At 43.2% G+C, this 13,760-nt stretch overlaps 1 protein-coding gene across 1 annotated transcript in view; it reads right to left on the bottom strand.

Moving 5' to 3' along the window:
- LOC142396673 (electrogenic aspartate/glutamate antiporter SLC25A12, mitochondrial-like) overlaps positions 1–13,760 on the bottom strand; it is a 20,045-nt gene extending 6,285 nt beyond the window's left edge. The window contains exons 1-11 of the mRNA XM_075479672.1: positions 13,536–13,760; positions 12,982–13,035; positions 11,357–11,499; positions 9,797–9,912; positions 8,561–8,700; positions 5,445–5,591; positions 5,124–5,262; positions 4,099–4,192; positions 2,793–2,877; positions 1,482–1,563; positions 263–421 (exon numbers count right to left, since the gene is read on the bottom strand). Coding sequence (XP_075335787.1) covers positions 263–421; positions 1,482–1,563; positions 2,793–2,877; positions 4,099–4,192; positions 5,124–5,262; positions 5,445–5,591; positions 8,561–8,700; positions 9,797–9,912; positions 11,357–11,499; positions 12,982–13,035; positions 13,536–13,547 — 1,171 coding nt within the window. The 5' untranslated portion in view covers positions 13,548–13,760. The remainder of the gene's footprint in view (positions 1–262; positions 422–1,481; positions 1,564–2,792; positions 2,878–4,098; positions 4,193–5,123; positions 5,263–5,444; positions 5,592–8,560; positions 8,701–9,796; positions 9,913–11,356; positions 11,500–12,981; positions 13,036–13,535) is intronic.

The raw sequence follows: 13,760 nt of genomic DNA, 5'->3' as shown, positions 1-13,760 counted from the left end.
TGCTACATGAATACTGCTGGTCATTCTCCTTGGGGAACTCTCCCAGATAATGAAAACGTGACCCCTGGGTGTTGTTTTATTCACTGCTGAACAGGGAGGGCAAAGGTTTCTGGTATCAATTAGCAAACTGTGCTCCTGATATCAGCACATGGACAAATCCTGATACTTTCCCATCAGATGGGTCGTTTTGCACGCCACAAACATTTGCCTGCAGGCGCATTTTCATGTCCTTTTACGCACTATAAAATCTGTAGAGGATTACCTCTGTAAAATCCAAAGAAGCCCTCGAAGCGGAGCACTTTTTTTGCACAATCAAAGCTGTTCTTGTACATCAGCTCTCCCACAAAGGAGCCTGTGGAGCGCTGGTTTTGCATGCGAGTCTTCACCAGGTCGATGGGGTACACGGCTGTGGCACCGGTGGCTGCAAAACAAACACATTTGTCAATTATCTTAACCTGTCTTTTGTTTTACCTTCAACATAAAACTGAGAGACATGCTACACAATATGTAAGGCAAACTCAAAGGCTTGCTGAGTCTTCTTAGGTTTACTCAGAACTGTAAGAATCAGGGCTTTATACTTTTATACTGAAACTGGTGAATATTCAGCTTCCTTTTTTCCCAAAAATTACTTGAACAATCAATCGGTGTTAAAACAGGTACTTTTTAGATTCAATTTCTGGTATCTGCCTATCAAATCAAATTTCCAAGATAGAATTTTGAGCTTTTGGACAGCCCACTTGTTGCATTCAAGGCATCATGCCACCCTAATCCATTTGTAAGCCACTTGTTGTACGATAAGACATCTGCATCCATGTGTGGGTGATTAAGTTTGTGTGTAAACTCAGTATACAGTTATGATGGGTGTAAAGAGTTTGGTGACTGGGGGAAAACTGTTAAATAGAGCCTGTTCTGGAGAATTGATGCTGAGCCAAGTTGCACTAAATCCCTGCTGCCAGCTATAGGTGCCGCATCTTGTCTGACATCAAATCCTGCTGTAATGACTCTTCTCCAACATGCAAACAGCACAAAGGGCGAGAAACAACTTATTATCGCAAAGAAAAACACGGCGGTGTCACCGTATGTCTCATGATACGCATCTCTCCCTGACCCTGTCTGAATTGGACACTGCTGAGTGACGACTGAAAAGTCTGCATGTATGGAGAGAGCGCACACACGCACTCGGAGTGTGTTCCTATCTGTGAGGCAGTTATGTCAGAGGTTCCTTATATCAGTTCCCTCCAGCGTAATTAGAGAGGGAGATTCCAGAGAGTGCGGTTCCGGAAGATTTGTGTCATTCCAAGGCTCTGTCTCCGACGACAGCCTGGAGCCACCAGTGGCACGGCAGCACAATGCCGGAGCCTCACATCACAGCCCCTCTCCCTGCAGCACAATGGCCGGCCCCGGGGCCTCAGCGCGCCAGTCGGCTGGCTAAGGTTACCCCTCAGGCGGGCCGGGGGCTCTGCCGCAGACATGTCACTCACCTCCAGCGATTGAGCCCAGAGTGAACCTGTATGCCGACTCTGCAGCCTGGAGCCAGATGGGACGAGACGTTTCGTGAGGGTGCTGTATGGGAGAAAAAGACACCGGCAGTCAAATGAATCTGGAGAGAGACGGAAGGGATCAGAACACTAACTATGAATCGGCTGGCCATTAAATTGTAGTGAATCAGATACATTGTGCAGAGAAAAATGTTATGGAGAACTCAGCGATGGAGGAAGGCGATGGAATGCGGACATGTCATATAATGTCTGATTCATCAGCGGCCGGTATTAAATGTCACAGAAAGAATAGCTCTAAATGACTGCGTGAACCTGCAGCCGAGTTTTCTGCACATGCTACATTGTGGGAGGCTGTGAGCTAAAGGTCTTCTTTTATTTTAACGCAAAGTATAATTTCTCTCTTATCCACTTGATCTCTGGGTTGTCGTTTGATGTTGAAAGTAGAGCCCCTTTGTTTTGGCTGTGATGCAGTGGAACAGATTAGCCCAACAACCCTTTCCCATGTACAGATAAGAATCTACATGAATTTTACAGTCAAAAATGAGGCGATGTTACAGTGTGCAGGCTGGGGGTGTAAGTAACTTCTACCAGACTAGATGAGAAGGGAGTAAAGCAGATCAACCTTTTCCTCTTCCCAGATGCTTCCACTGAGGGTTGCATGCTAACAAGATCGAGGTCTTGATCAAAGGGTTTAAACAATTAGCCTACTTCCACTAAAGGGCATGCCTGAGAAGTGCAGCATCCCCCCCAAAGGAATCAAATTCCAGACCTCTGAGCATAAGTCCCGGGAGTGGACTGAAAGCTCTGACCACAGACTGATACATAGCCGTGTTATCCGGTGGAGGCAGGAACTATTCTGTTCTCCCACATCCACCTTGACTCCCCCCCCCCCCCCCCCCCTTCCCCCATCTGCCATTAGCAGACTTTGCTAAAGGCTCCTAAAACTTCTCAAGCCCCACAGTGATAAAAGCCTCTTATTAGCGCCTCAGATGTGTGATTGCAGCTGATGCGCATGTGAAGCCATACTGAATAAAGCAGAGAGAGCCTTTCATGGAGAGCCGCAACGCAACAATCCATTCCTCTTCTATGACTATAATTGGTGTACTTTTATCTGGGAGTTTAAGAAATGCACTTCACAAGGGAAGAAAAACATGGGCTCTCCGCTAATTCAGTGACTGAACATTCTGCCTTTTTCACTCCTTTCTGAGAGCGAAGCAGAGGGAGACGAGGAAAAGGCTTTGATGAAAGGCAGAAGGAGGATGCGAGCTGTAATAGAGGAGTCACTCAGGCTACCTGTCTCTGGGTCTCTGCTAGGTGGTACGGCATGGCTCCTTCCTCCAGCGGGGCGACCCTGTCGATGTCTGTGTGATTCAGCCGCCTTGACAAACAGCACCGGGGGAGGGAGACAGGGAGTTAGGCCAGGAAAAAGCAGAGAGCCCCGCATCCCCTTTGAGCTTCAGCCAGTGATGTAAGATTTTCCACAGACCTTTTACTGCCATATAACATCAAGTTACTGCCACTTTAATTCAAGCTTATATAAACAAAAGACAAACAAAGCTGGATGAGTGCCCGTGGACCAACATGTAAATGAAAGTGTTTTGTTACTAAATGTTTGAGACACAAATGTTCCCTGCTGGCCTGATGCATCATAAAGTCTGTATCCATGTTTTATGTTTGTCTTGTAAATCAGCGAGTGGAGCCACTGTTACTGAACTGAAGGGGCCATAACTTTATCTTTACAGCCAATAAACAGGCCTGTAACATATTTACTCCATTCATGCTGGAATAAAAAGAATCCCCTTGAGCAACATCAGCAGCTCCTCGTGTAAAAGTAAAGATGATCACCATTTATTTCCACAGTCCAGGTTTATAATGGTTGTTTCTGGTTTTGTTCTGGTCTCACACCAAAATGTACGATATCAGTTGTCAGCACAAATGCAATTTAACAAAGCGTTAAGCTACTATGAACCCAAAGTCAATGTAAAATTAAGCGTGTTTTCATCATTACGCAAATTATTACAGCGCAGCGGAGGGTAGAAAAATGATGTCTTTTCCACCTACACACACAAGTGTATGATCAAATATTTAACTGAGCCTATTTAATAGATCATTCTTATTTGACACACTATATAGATGAGTAATCACTGTAAATAAGAATGTTTCTATTTAAAATTGTTGACAAAAAATGTTTTAAAGAAGCTTTACTCAGTTTATTTAATGTATATGTCAGTGATTAATCTGGCAATCTCTGCGTATATATGTGTACTATTCTCTCTTCTCAAGAACCAATCATCAGATCTTGCAACTACCCACGAGGGCTAAATGGTTCGTATTTTGTAAGACTAATAAGTAGAGATGCAGAGCAGAAGTAGTGTGCATATGCCCCCCTCAGATTTGAATCTGTGGTGGCTAAAAGTTGTTTTCTGTCACACTCCCTCAACAAACGACTGCTCACATGCGAGGCATTTGGTTGGGCTTTTCCCAAATGGACCAAGCACTAGTATGTATAAATGAATTGTGTTGATGTAAAATATAAACTCTCTTTAGCAATTAATAGAGAGACTCCTATGTGTTACAACAGAGTAATTAAGGTTCTTACCCGGAGTGCGAATGGAGACCAACAAGCCGGAACAGGATGTCTATCTCCATCGGAGTGATTTGACCAAACTTATTTGCAGCATGAACAAACTCCTCTGTGATTCAACAAAGAGATGGGACAATGCGGTCAGACAAACAGTTTTAGAGAGGCTCAAGAAGCCAAAAAGGAAGAAAAAAACGTCTGGTACTTTCTACAGAAGGCTTGTACTGCATAGTATTTGCAAATACTGGTCTTTGTTTCTTTTGATGTTATTGCCTTTGTCTGGATATTTCCTGCCAAATATATTTAGAGAGGTTACAGAAAAAAATGAACCCATGAATATCGTTCTGTATGTGCTTTAGCTCCTCTCAAAGCAACCGCTACAGGAACATGCACCCCATCTCTGCATCACTCTTTTATATGAGTTTCATATTTAGCTCTTTGCTGCTTCCCTCTAAGTATTTAAATAGCCATCAGGTGGTCTTTCTAAGAGGAAACCTAATGGTAGCTGTTGAAGGAGGGGGGGGAAAGACAGCTATTCACCTCGCTTGCAAAGACCTTCCTGTCAGACTCAAGGGTTGCAACCTTTGCTTGCAAGCCCGCTTTTCTCGTCTAGAGGACGGCATTGATATATTTCTGTGTGACTGACAGCTGACATGTGAGTGTTTGCTTTAACGATAATTACATTTGATGTGTTTGGTGACAAATAACAGTGACTATTTGCAAATACTATTTGCCCAAGTCTTTTCTACAAGGAGGGAAAACTATGGAAAGAGAGCAGAAGTCTAATGTTTGCATCACGATGGAAAACACAGCTGGGAGCAGATGGGACTGACGAGGTCAGTTTTTCAGATCTATGCAAGGGGGTGATCTGATTACCGGGTTAAAAATGTACGTTTACCTTGATTAATTAGTGCTACAGTAAATCTTTCCTGTGTGTTCACTCACACCACTCTGTCAAGAAAGTTAAAGTATGATCGAACAGCGACAATTCACGTCATTTTTCGAACGAATTCACAGCGATTTCAGCGGATGCTCAGGAGTACCTTGGGTGACGAGGGTGTCTTTGTGCGTGCCGGCGAGCGTGCTGTAAATCTTGCGGATCAGCTCCATGTTGTTGAGGAGGGCATTGAAGGCATTGAAGTAGGAGAAGCTCACCATGTGGGAGGTGCTGCCTCCTGCAGCCTACAGAAGGATCCAAAAATCAGTCCTTCAGGTCAGAAGAGGAGGACGACAGATGGATATTCTGATAAACTGCTAAATGACAGCCATTCTATCACATCTCAACTTCTGTCGCTAATGTCCAAGCTAAATGTGTGCCTGCTTGAAAATTAAACAACTGGTGTGGGAATTTTTCTACAACTCACTGAAACCAGATTCTCCTCTACAAAAGGAGTCAGCATGTGGTGCCTAATGGTGGCCATGATGTCGCTGAAGTCCAAGGCAGTGATGGTGCCACTTTTGTTCTTGTCTTTTTGTGCAAAGGCCTGGCGGGCGTGCTCCAATTGCAGCTCCTGCAGCAACACACAGAAAAAGGTCAAGCTGTTACCTGACAAAAGAGCGTGTTCCTGTGACGAAGAGCATCGCATTACAAGTCAGCGGTGAAATGGAACTTTGGAGGAACAAAGTATAGTGATATCAATGTTGCACGGATGTGAAAGTCATCAGATGTGACAGTGTCAGACGCAGGCTTTTGTAATCACCACTGTCTCTCCGGAGACTAATGGAAACCATGTCCGGAGAAGTCTGATCCCTGAGCCGAGCGGCTGGTGAGATGGCCGGCAGGTGTGTGTATGCAACGAGATGATTCAATATGACAACCATGCAATCAGGAGGGGATGCAGGGGGAGACTGACCCCAGGTCAGTGTCTGCTGTCAGATCTCATAGCGTATAAGCAGAGGATTGTGGAGCAGCGTCGCTGCAACGCTGAGCTGTTTCTTTATCCTCACACTCTGGTTCTGATAACCTAATCAGTGGATTGTTGCTGAAGATTAAGCCGCACAATTTTTGCTGATTGTAATGTTGAAAACTGCCAATATATCTCTCACTCCCTGACAACTATATTATACTTTTGAGACTCAGGAGACGCTCCACCTTGTCTGCACATGCTCAAATCTGAGCTAAATACTGCGCCAACCACAACGTGGAAGAACACAGATTCTGAATACCAAGCATTCAAACGGACGTATACATTTTTACTCGTTTGTACACAAAGACAAAAATGAATGACAGAAGAACAGGACATTAACAACTACAGCTGTGAATGAAACCCTGCACAAGCCAGACTTGGGTGCTGCGGTGGGAACTTCTAGTCAATTTATCATGAACCACAAAGTGCTCTGAGGGATCCCACACTAAGGTGCAGTAGGGGCGCAGCTTGCATAAAGCCCCGGACCACCCAGTTTTCTTCCTGAGACCACAGCCCCTCGTCTCCAAACCAGGTTCCTCCACCACGTCGCTGCTGCCTTACCGACACAGACCTCTCAGGGAGAGATAGGCCGTGTCCGATAAAGCAAAACAATAACGTCTTTAATAGCACTCCAGGCTACTGCAAAGCACCAATGAAGCTGAGCGGCTGAAACACTGAACACGCAGCTCCACACTGCTTTCCCTTTCAGCTTCTGAAGAGATCTTGTGAGGCATGTGGTTCACTTTCCAACATTTTCACAAGTCCCTCTTCCGATGAAAATACCTCACCGCAGGATGAATAGGCCTGAATTTATTGATGCAAATGCTTTCTGAAAAAGATGAAAATACATTCTGTGCACTGACAATATGTCTTAGATTTGCTGTACAGCAGTGTGTGAGCAGCGTCTAAGCAAAGCAAATGACATCCCCACCGATACACAATTCTTTCTACAAAGTGGTCAGCTGCCATTAGCTTTCCACAGTTTGTAAGATATGCACTTTTAAAAGAAGTCATGTTCTCTACTATTTCTTAAAGTGATGCAGAGTACATAATAAGCAGTTTACAAACACTGCTTGATAGTGTCTGCTTGAACACTGCTTGAACACTGTCTGATAGATCAAGGTGGCGTTTTTCATCTCTTGTTTTTGCAGTATCTAAACAAACAAGATAGAACATGTCAGTTTGTCAGCTTTATAGGTGCTAGAAGGGGTACATTTGCAATCTTTTAAACAGCAAAGATGGCTGTTGTGTTTTTTTAATGCTCAGCTATTTAAACTAATGGGTTCATATTTACCGCACAGAGACGACAGAAGCATCGCCTCTCATGGCTCTCTACAGGAGACCAAATGAGCTTATTCCAGACTGTTAAACTATTCGTTTAAAGGCAGGTAATGGCCTGAGACCTGTCTGTGACACTCAGTTCAGATTCAGCATGCAGCTTATGAACTACGAAATAAACCCCCTGTTTGGAACAGAAGTATTTTACTACAGAGCCGTTGCTCTAAAAGTAATATTTTAGACAACTAGAAAATTTCTGAAGGAATTTAGTAGGGGCCTGCCAAAGTGTGTGTATCGCTCAACCAATCACGGCTGCTCAGGAATGGTTCGCAAGGCCAAAAGAGGAAGCATTCAAGCCTAAACGGCATCAAAGGATGACATGGATGCTTCTTCTTAAAGCGGCGAAGTGTCCCTTTAAAGAGGCGAACTGTCCCTTTAAAGCGGCGAAGTGTCCCTTTAAAGAGGCGAACTGTCCCTTTAAAGCGGCAAATTTTCCCTTTAAAGAGGCGAACTGTCCCTTTAAAGAGGCGAACTGTCCCTTTAAAGCGGCGAACTGTCCCTTTAAAGAGGCGAGCTGTCCCTTTAAAGCGGCGAACTGTCCCTTTAAAGCGGTGAACTGTCCCTTTAAATCGGCAAAAGACTGGCTGGGCCACTAATAGCCTTGTTTCTATGGTAATTAATCTCCCTCAATTAAAGCTGAGGTCGGCAACTTTTTTTTAGTCATATTAGCTTGAACTGTCATGGGATTCTGGAAGTAGAATATTAAATAGGCTGTTTAGGAAAAATAACGAAATCTGTAGCTCCCTCTGAAGCCTGTAATCATGCTTGCAAAAATCGAGCGCTCCCGGCTGTTTTTAACCAATCAAGTTAGGGTGGAGGAATCCTACCTGTCAATCACAGCTTGTGCACACGCTGCTGAGCGTGAGTCTGCCCCAGCTTGTGTGCGCTCACACTGGTGTGAACTCACGTGCACAACCTCATTAATGTGGACGTAAGAATAAATATAGCCTATAAATAAATCTATAAAGAGACACGTTTTCAATGTTAAATCCCATAGACTTTTGCCAACGGAATAGTAATAGGTGCCTTGCCATGCATTTGCAAGCAATGCTATGCAGTGCTCTCCTATGCAATGCTATGGCAGGCCCCAATTAGATTTGTGATGTTTAACCTGGTGCTTTTTTTGTTGCCCCTGTCCCAGCTTTTTTTCAAACATCGTGCAAACCTCAAAAATGAGCACACATTTTCATAAGTCCGTGAACTATCTCAAGTCTGTCTTTTTCACCAAATTTTACCTGTAGAAACTGAGTGAACTCTGCATAGCTGAGGTTCTTGTTTCTTTCATGACCGAAGTGTAGCCTGATGAACTCACAGTCCCAGTTGAAGGGAATGTGGTGATGAACTGTGGTCTGGCTGAAGATGTCACGAACATTCTCTGTAAGAGTGAGTCATAAGTGAGCAATTACAAACAAACAGAGGGACAAACACGCCAGATGCAGTTGCAATGTCCACCTTACCTACTCATTCAATTTTAAGAGGGCTAGTTTAGATGGCAGAACTGATAGCTTGATGGTCCTGGTCTATAATTACATTTTGAGAGTTGTGAGAGTTGTTCTTCCAGGACATTTTTTTGTAGGAGCATTGGTTGAAATTCCATCCACCTTTATGGAGGCCCATTCCCCAGAAAGAGCTCTCTTGGTTTATAATAAACAGGACTAATTTCTCTTTACGTCAATTGAGCCAAGCGTAATGTGGTATTCCTGGCATCTTCCCGCTGCCATGCTCTGAGATGAGACTTTAAGAGAACAATTTGCTTCTTTTATCTTATAAGCCGAGCTGTATGAGATGAGATCGTAATTAATATGTTGCACAATAGTGCAAAGAAGCGAATATATACAAAGCAGCAGACCAGCAACTCTAGTAACAGTAACAACAATGACTTTTTTTGTCTGATGACTCTGAAGAGAACTTGTTGTTGCTGTCTGATGTCTGGATAAAGCAATAGCACTAAAGCTAGGTTTAACTGCTGAACAAGTTGGGACTTATATCTAACTTGCTTGGACTTTTCACCACTGCTCCAATCCTTCTCCCTCAAACTGAGGGTGTGCCAACCAGTTCTACAGGTTATATGTGTTATATACACAGAAATAATCATCTCATGCAGCCCAGCTTCAGATAAACTGACCTATCCCCTTTAACAATACACACTGCAAGCATATATAACACACTGTACGCTCTTGAAGCCGTACCTATAACTACATTTATTGACCAGACATGCTTATAAGTAAGAGCACCACTTTCACAGCGTTCAGTGCCCTCAAATGCCCTTGAGCACACACCCCCATAACCCCCACCGCAGCAATTTTAACTTCCCTTCATCCTTGTCATCTTTTGCATGTTTACAAAAACAACATCAAAGCATAAAGCACCTTGAATGTCATTTATTACCAATGTAAAGACATTATCTTTACATTCAGTCTGCATACTGCTGAAAGTACTCTATATGCTGACAATAAGTAACGTACACATACCAAATGAGATGTTCCCAGTGCCAGTCTTGTCAAACAACTGAAAGGCCACTATGAAGAGGGCGTCGGGGGCACATAGAACTGATTCAAAGGCCATAAACTCCTGGAAAGAAATCAATCTGTTTGGACAAGAAAGAAAGGCTATCTGAACAAAAAGGAACACGGGGCTTCAACAAAACCATGGAAAGGGCAGTTGATAAAAATTATTTCACCTCGAGGTGCATTTCATAGCTGTTCTAAGGCTTTCGAACATGCTTCGAACAAATAACACACATATAACATTTTACATTTCCATGTTTTCAGTGTGTTTTAAGGACTTTTCCTTATACTGATTTCAACATATTATAAATGCCAAAAAATGTACATGTGTTTTCAATTTTTTCAATAAACACTGGAGCTGAGGTTGTAAGTCGACACGGCAACAAATAACTGTCCCGCTCAGAAATAAAAGTTGATTGTGAATGTTTAATGACCTTGAGGACATTTGGCGTCATTGTAAAAATGTTTTTTTCTGATCTACAGTCTATTTAAAAGTGTATATACTGCTTGTGCAACAGTCTGCAAGCATATTGCAGACAATTCTGTCTATTTTATCAATGGGTCAGGTACTTGAGTAATACTGAATGATAAAGAAGATTATTTATTCAGTAAAAATTGACAATTATTTCTTAAACAGAGACTTAGAAGGCGGGGCACCAAAAAGACAAATGGTTTGCTCTGTTATTACTACCCTCAAAAGCTCAGGCCTGCTCTTTAATATTTGAATATCAAACACAAAAACAAGGCTACCTACATGTATCTGTCACACCAACCATAGTAATTCCGTTTTAGATAACAATTAGTCCGATTTATGTACAGAAATGTGTCCTTTGGATATTGCTGAGGAGTTGATAAATATATCAACAGACATGAATAATAAAACATCCTAATTTAACACAAAACAAGTCTTGTATAGCAGTGAACGATGCAGTGGAGTCAGCTGAATAAAGTGGGAGAACCCAAATACAGGACACAGGAAGCAGGGTTGATGAATAAAAAAAAGCAGGCTTCGCTGAAGCTGCTGCAACATGAAGATCTAGCGGAAAAACAAAAACCATGGGGACCAGACTGGAACCAGGCATCCGTCAACAAAGGCAAGACACAAAAGGCAAAATTATGCATGACGCAAAAGAAACGCTGACAACAAATACAGACGAGGAACTGACGCAAGGAGCTCTGGCGAAACTGAGAGTGAAAAGCAGAGGACTTTAAATCAGAAAGACACAGAGGCGATGAAACACTGGTGATGCAGAAAACAGGTGGAAGAAAGAAGAAAACACAAAGACAGGAAGTGAAAAACTATGCCACACAAGTAAAATCATTTCTTTAAAACAAAACCTGAAATCAACAACTAAAACCCGAATCCATGGCGATTTAAACGTTGTTTGTAGTGTTGAATTCAAAACGGTTCCTGCAAACCTTTGGTCGGATAATAAAGGAAATGTGGGTGCAATCCAAAACGCGCATGTACCGAAACATCAGACTTCAACATCAACTCTTGACGGAGGTACTGCGGTTACTCACCCATCTTTTGTGGTGTCAGCCACTCCAGCTATCAGATCCACAGTTTTGGGGTTGTGTTGAGGCTGTGAGTGCAAACCCAAGTAACTTTGCACAAAGTCCCTGGGGGTCATGTAATGCTCTCCATCGTCCACCACGCTGGCATACTGCAGAGGAGACGCACAAAAGACGCATATACAAAGAGCTGTGACCAAATTAAATCGACATGTAAAACTACAAGGTAGACAATGATTTGGCTTCCATAGAAAAAAAATGGAGAAAAGGAGCTACTTCTTCGTGAGTATCTCTTTTCTTTGTGACAATAACATATTTGTATTCAGCTTTTCATGCCAGCACACTGAAATCTCAGTTCACCGGCCCTACGGAGTATTTCGACTCTATACAATGCTGTGCTGCATCCCATAGCGACACACACAGACTCTTAAATCATTGTTCTCTTTTCCCTTTCTTTTAAAGCACACCAGCAGTACGTCTCCTGAAATCAGACACAGCTGCCTGCAACTCATTCTCTGACAAAAGACGTACACTGCACATTTCAAAAAGTTAAATATGTCACACTTTTGATAAAGACCAGGAGAGTTCTTTACATATTATAAAAGCATTCGCAGTCAGTGATTTGAAGTCTCTTAAAAGGATGAATATGACAGTATAGCTGCTATAAACCACTGCTGTCCCATTATAAACTGTACACCTTCATGTCACACAAAATATATTTGAACTGATAAAACACACAGAATACAGTGCAAATAACCTTTAAGCCTCTAATTGTGAATGTATTTCACGCCACATGACCGAGGCAGAACCTGATCTCAGTGAGGCTTTAAGATGTAAGGTCATTTATAGAGCCTGGGTTGGGTTTCACGTTGGAACCGAGATAGCACTGGGAGCACAAGCGCTGCATGAACTGGCAGCGGAAAGGCCACATTCAATATATCTGAGCCAAGCTCAAATAGAAAGACCAAGGGTGTGGGAGGAGATCCCCCCCCCCCCCCCCCCCCAAGCCAAGTGTTTTCAGGCCTACAATTCAAAGCACTCTGTTGAATTAACGTTCAAAGTGAAAATATCAACTTCTTCATCGCCATTGTGTGTCCATTCAGCCTCACAGTACGTCTCAAGTAGTTCTTAATCAAGTTATACAGGCAGTCAGAATGAGCTTCCAGCAATTAACCCTTCCACCTGTATATGCATCACAAATTATGCAGGCCTGTTACAGCGGGTGAAGAGATGCCGAGGACCATAATGCTGCCTGCATAGCAGAGTCCATATACTTTCAGGAACGAGTTTATACTCCACACTAGCTGCGTACAGGGTAAACAAACCTACACACTTGTTACAGGAATTTTTTGTTTGTTTGTTTCAAGGGCAGTGGATGGAGAGTGACATTCTTTATGCCAAATCACATATGCATTGTCAATGTAGCTTCATTAAAAAGCAGATCCAAAATTAGTCAAAGCATTTGTGTGACCTTAGTAAAACTATTTAACCCACTGTCCCAGTGGGCACTACAGAAACTGCTCACTGATTAAACCATGCAAGTAGATTTTATATGCCAAGTTCTGTATGTAATTGTGTGTCTTTTATGAAGGTTAATGAACAAAACTTGTCGGTTTCTGTGGGTAGGTCCTTACCTTGAAAAAAATAGCCTTCAAGTCATGGGGATCGGCTCTTTTAGTGACTTGCACCTGTAACAGACAAGCTTGAATTAGGTCTTTAAGAAGTAGCGTAAGAAGAGCAGCATAACGATGTCGATAGCAGATGCAACTTTGTCATCAGTGCAGCTGAAGTTCAGTCTGTCACAGTTTTGCTTTGATTTTTACGCAGGCGGGTCAGCAGTATCGATCACTTGCGACTCGAACAACCGCAGCACACAACACTCCGTGTGGACATAAACGATCTGTTCACACCACACAAAAGAGCCTCGAACCAAATCTCCCAGAGACACACAAGCAACTAAGGAAATAAATAACAGTTGTCCCTGCGAGGCCGGGAGAGATGCGCCTGTCAGGATGCAGAGACAAAATAAAGGGGGACTCCGCTGTTTTTTTTGTTTTTTTTAACACAGAAGCTGTAAATCCACGCGCCCGCGCACACGAGCTGCCCTCTGCACCCGACAGCGCAAAGCTCACGGCCGCTTTACTTCCCTTTGAAATTCATATCTGATAAGAAATATTGACGGAGTCACCTTGACCGCCATGCTGGATGTGACGTCGGCAGCAGTGGACTAGCGCACGCGCTGGGCTTCGGGATGACAGCGCGCGGGCATGACAGGACAGAGGAGGTCTGAGACACTGAACTATATTTATCCACAGTATTGTCTTATTCTGCGTTCAGGGCGGTGTGATAGACGAGGAGCTGCTGAGCTGACAGAACAACTTCACCAGCATTTCCTTCCTGCTCGGGTCTATCG

This window comes from Odontesthes bonariensis, chromosome 12 (assembly GCF_027942865.1).
Source record: "Odontesthes bonariensis isolate fOdoBon6 chromosome 12, fOdoBon6.hap1, whole genome shotgun sequence".
Classification (NCBI taxonomy): Eukaryota; Metazoa; Chordata; class Actinopteri; order Atheriniformes; family Atherinopsidae; genus Odontesthes; species Odontesthes bonariensis.
Note: the sequence above shows the minus strand (reverse complement) of the source record. Positions and strands in the feature narration are given on the sequence as shown.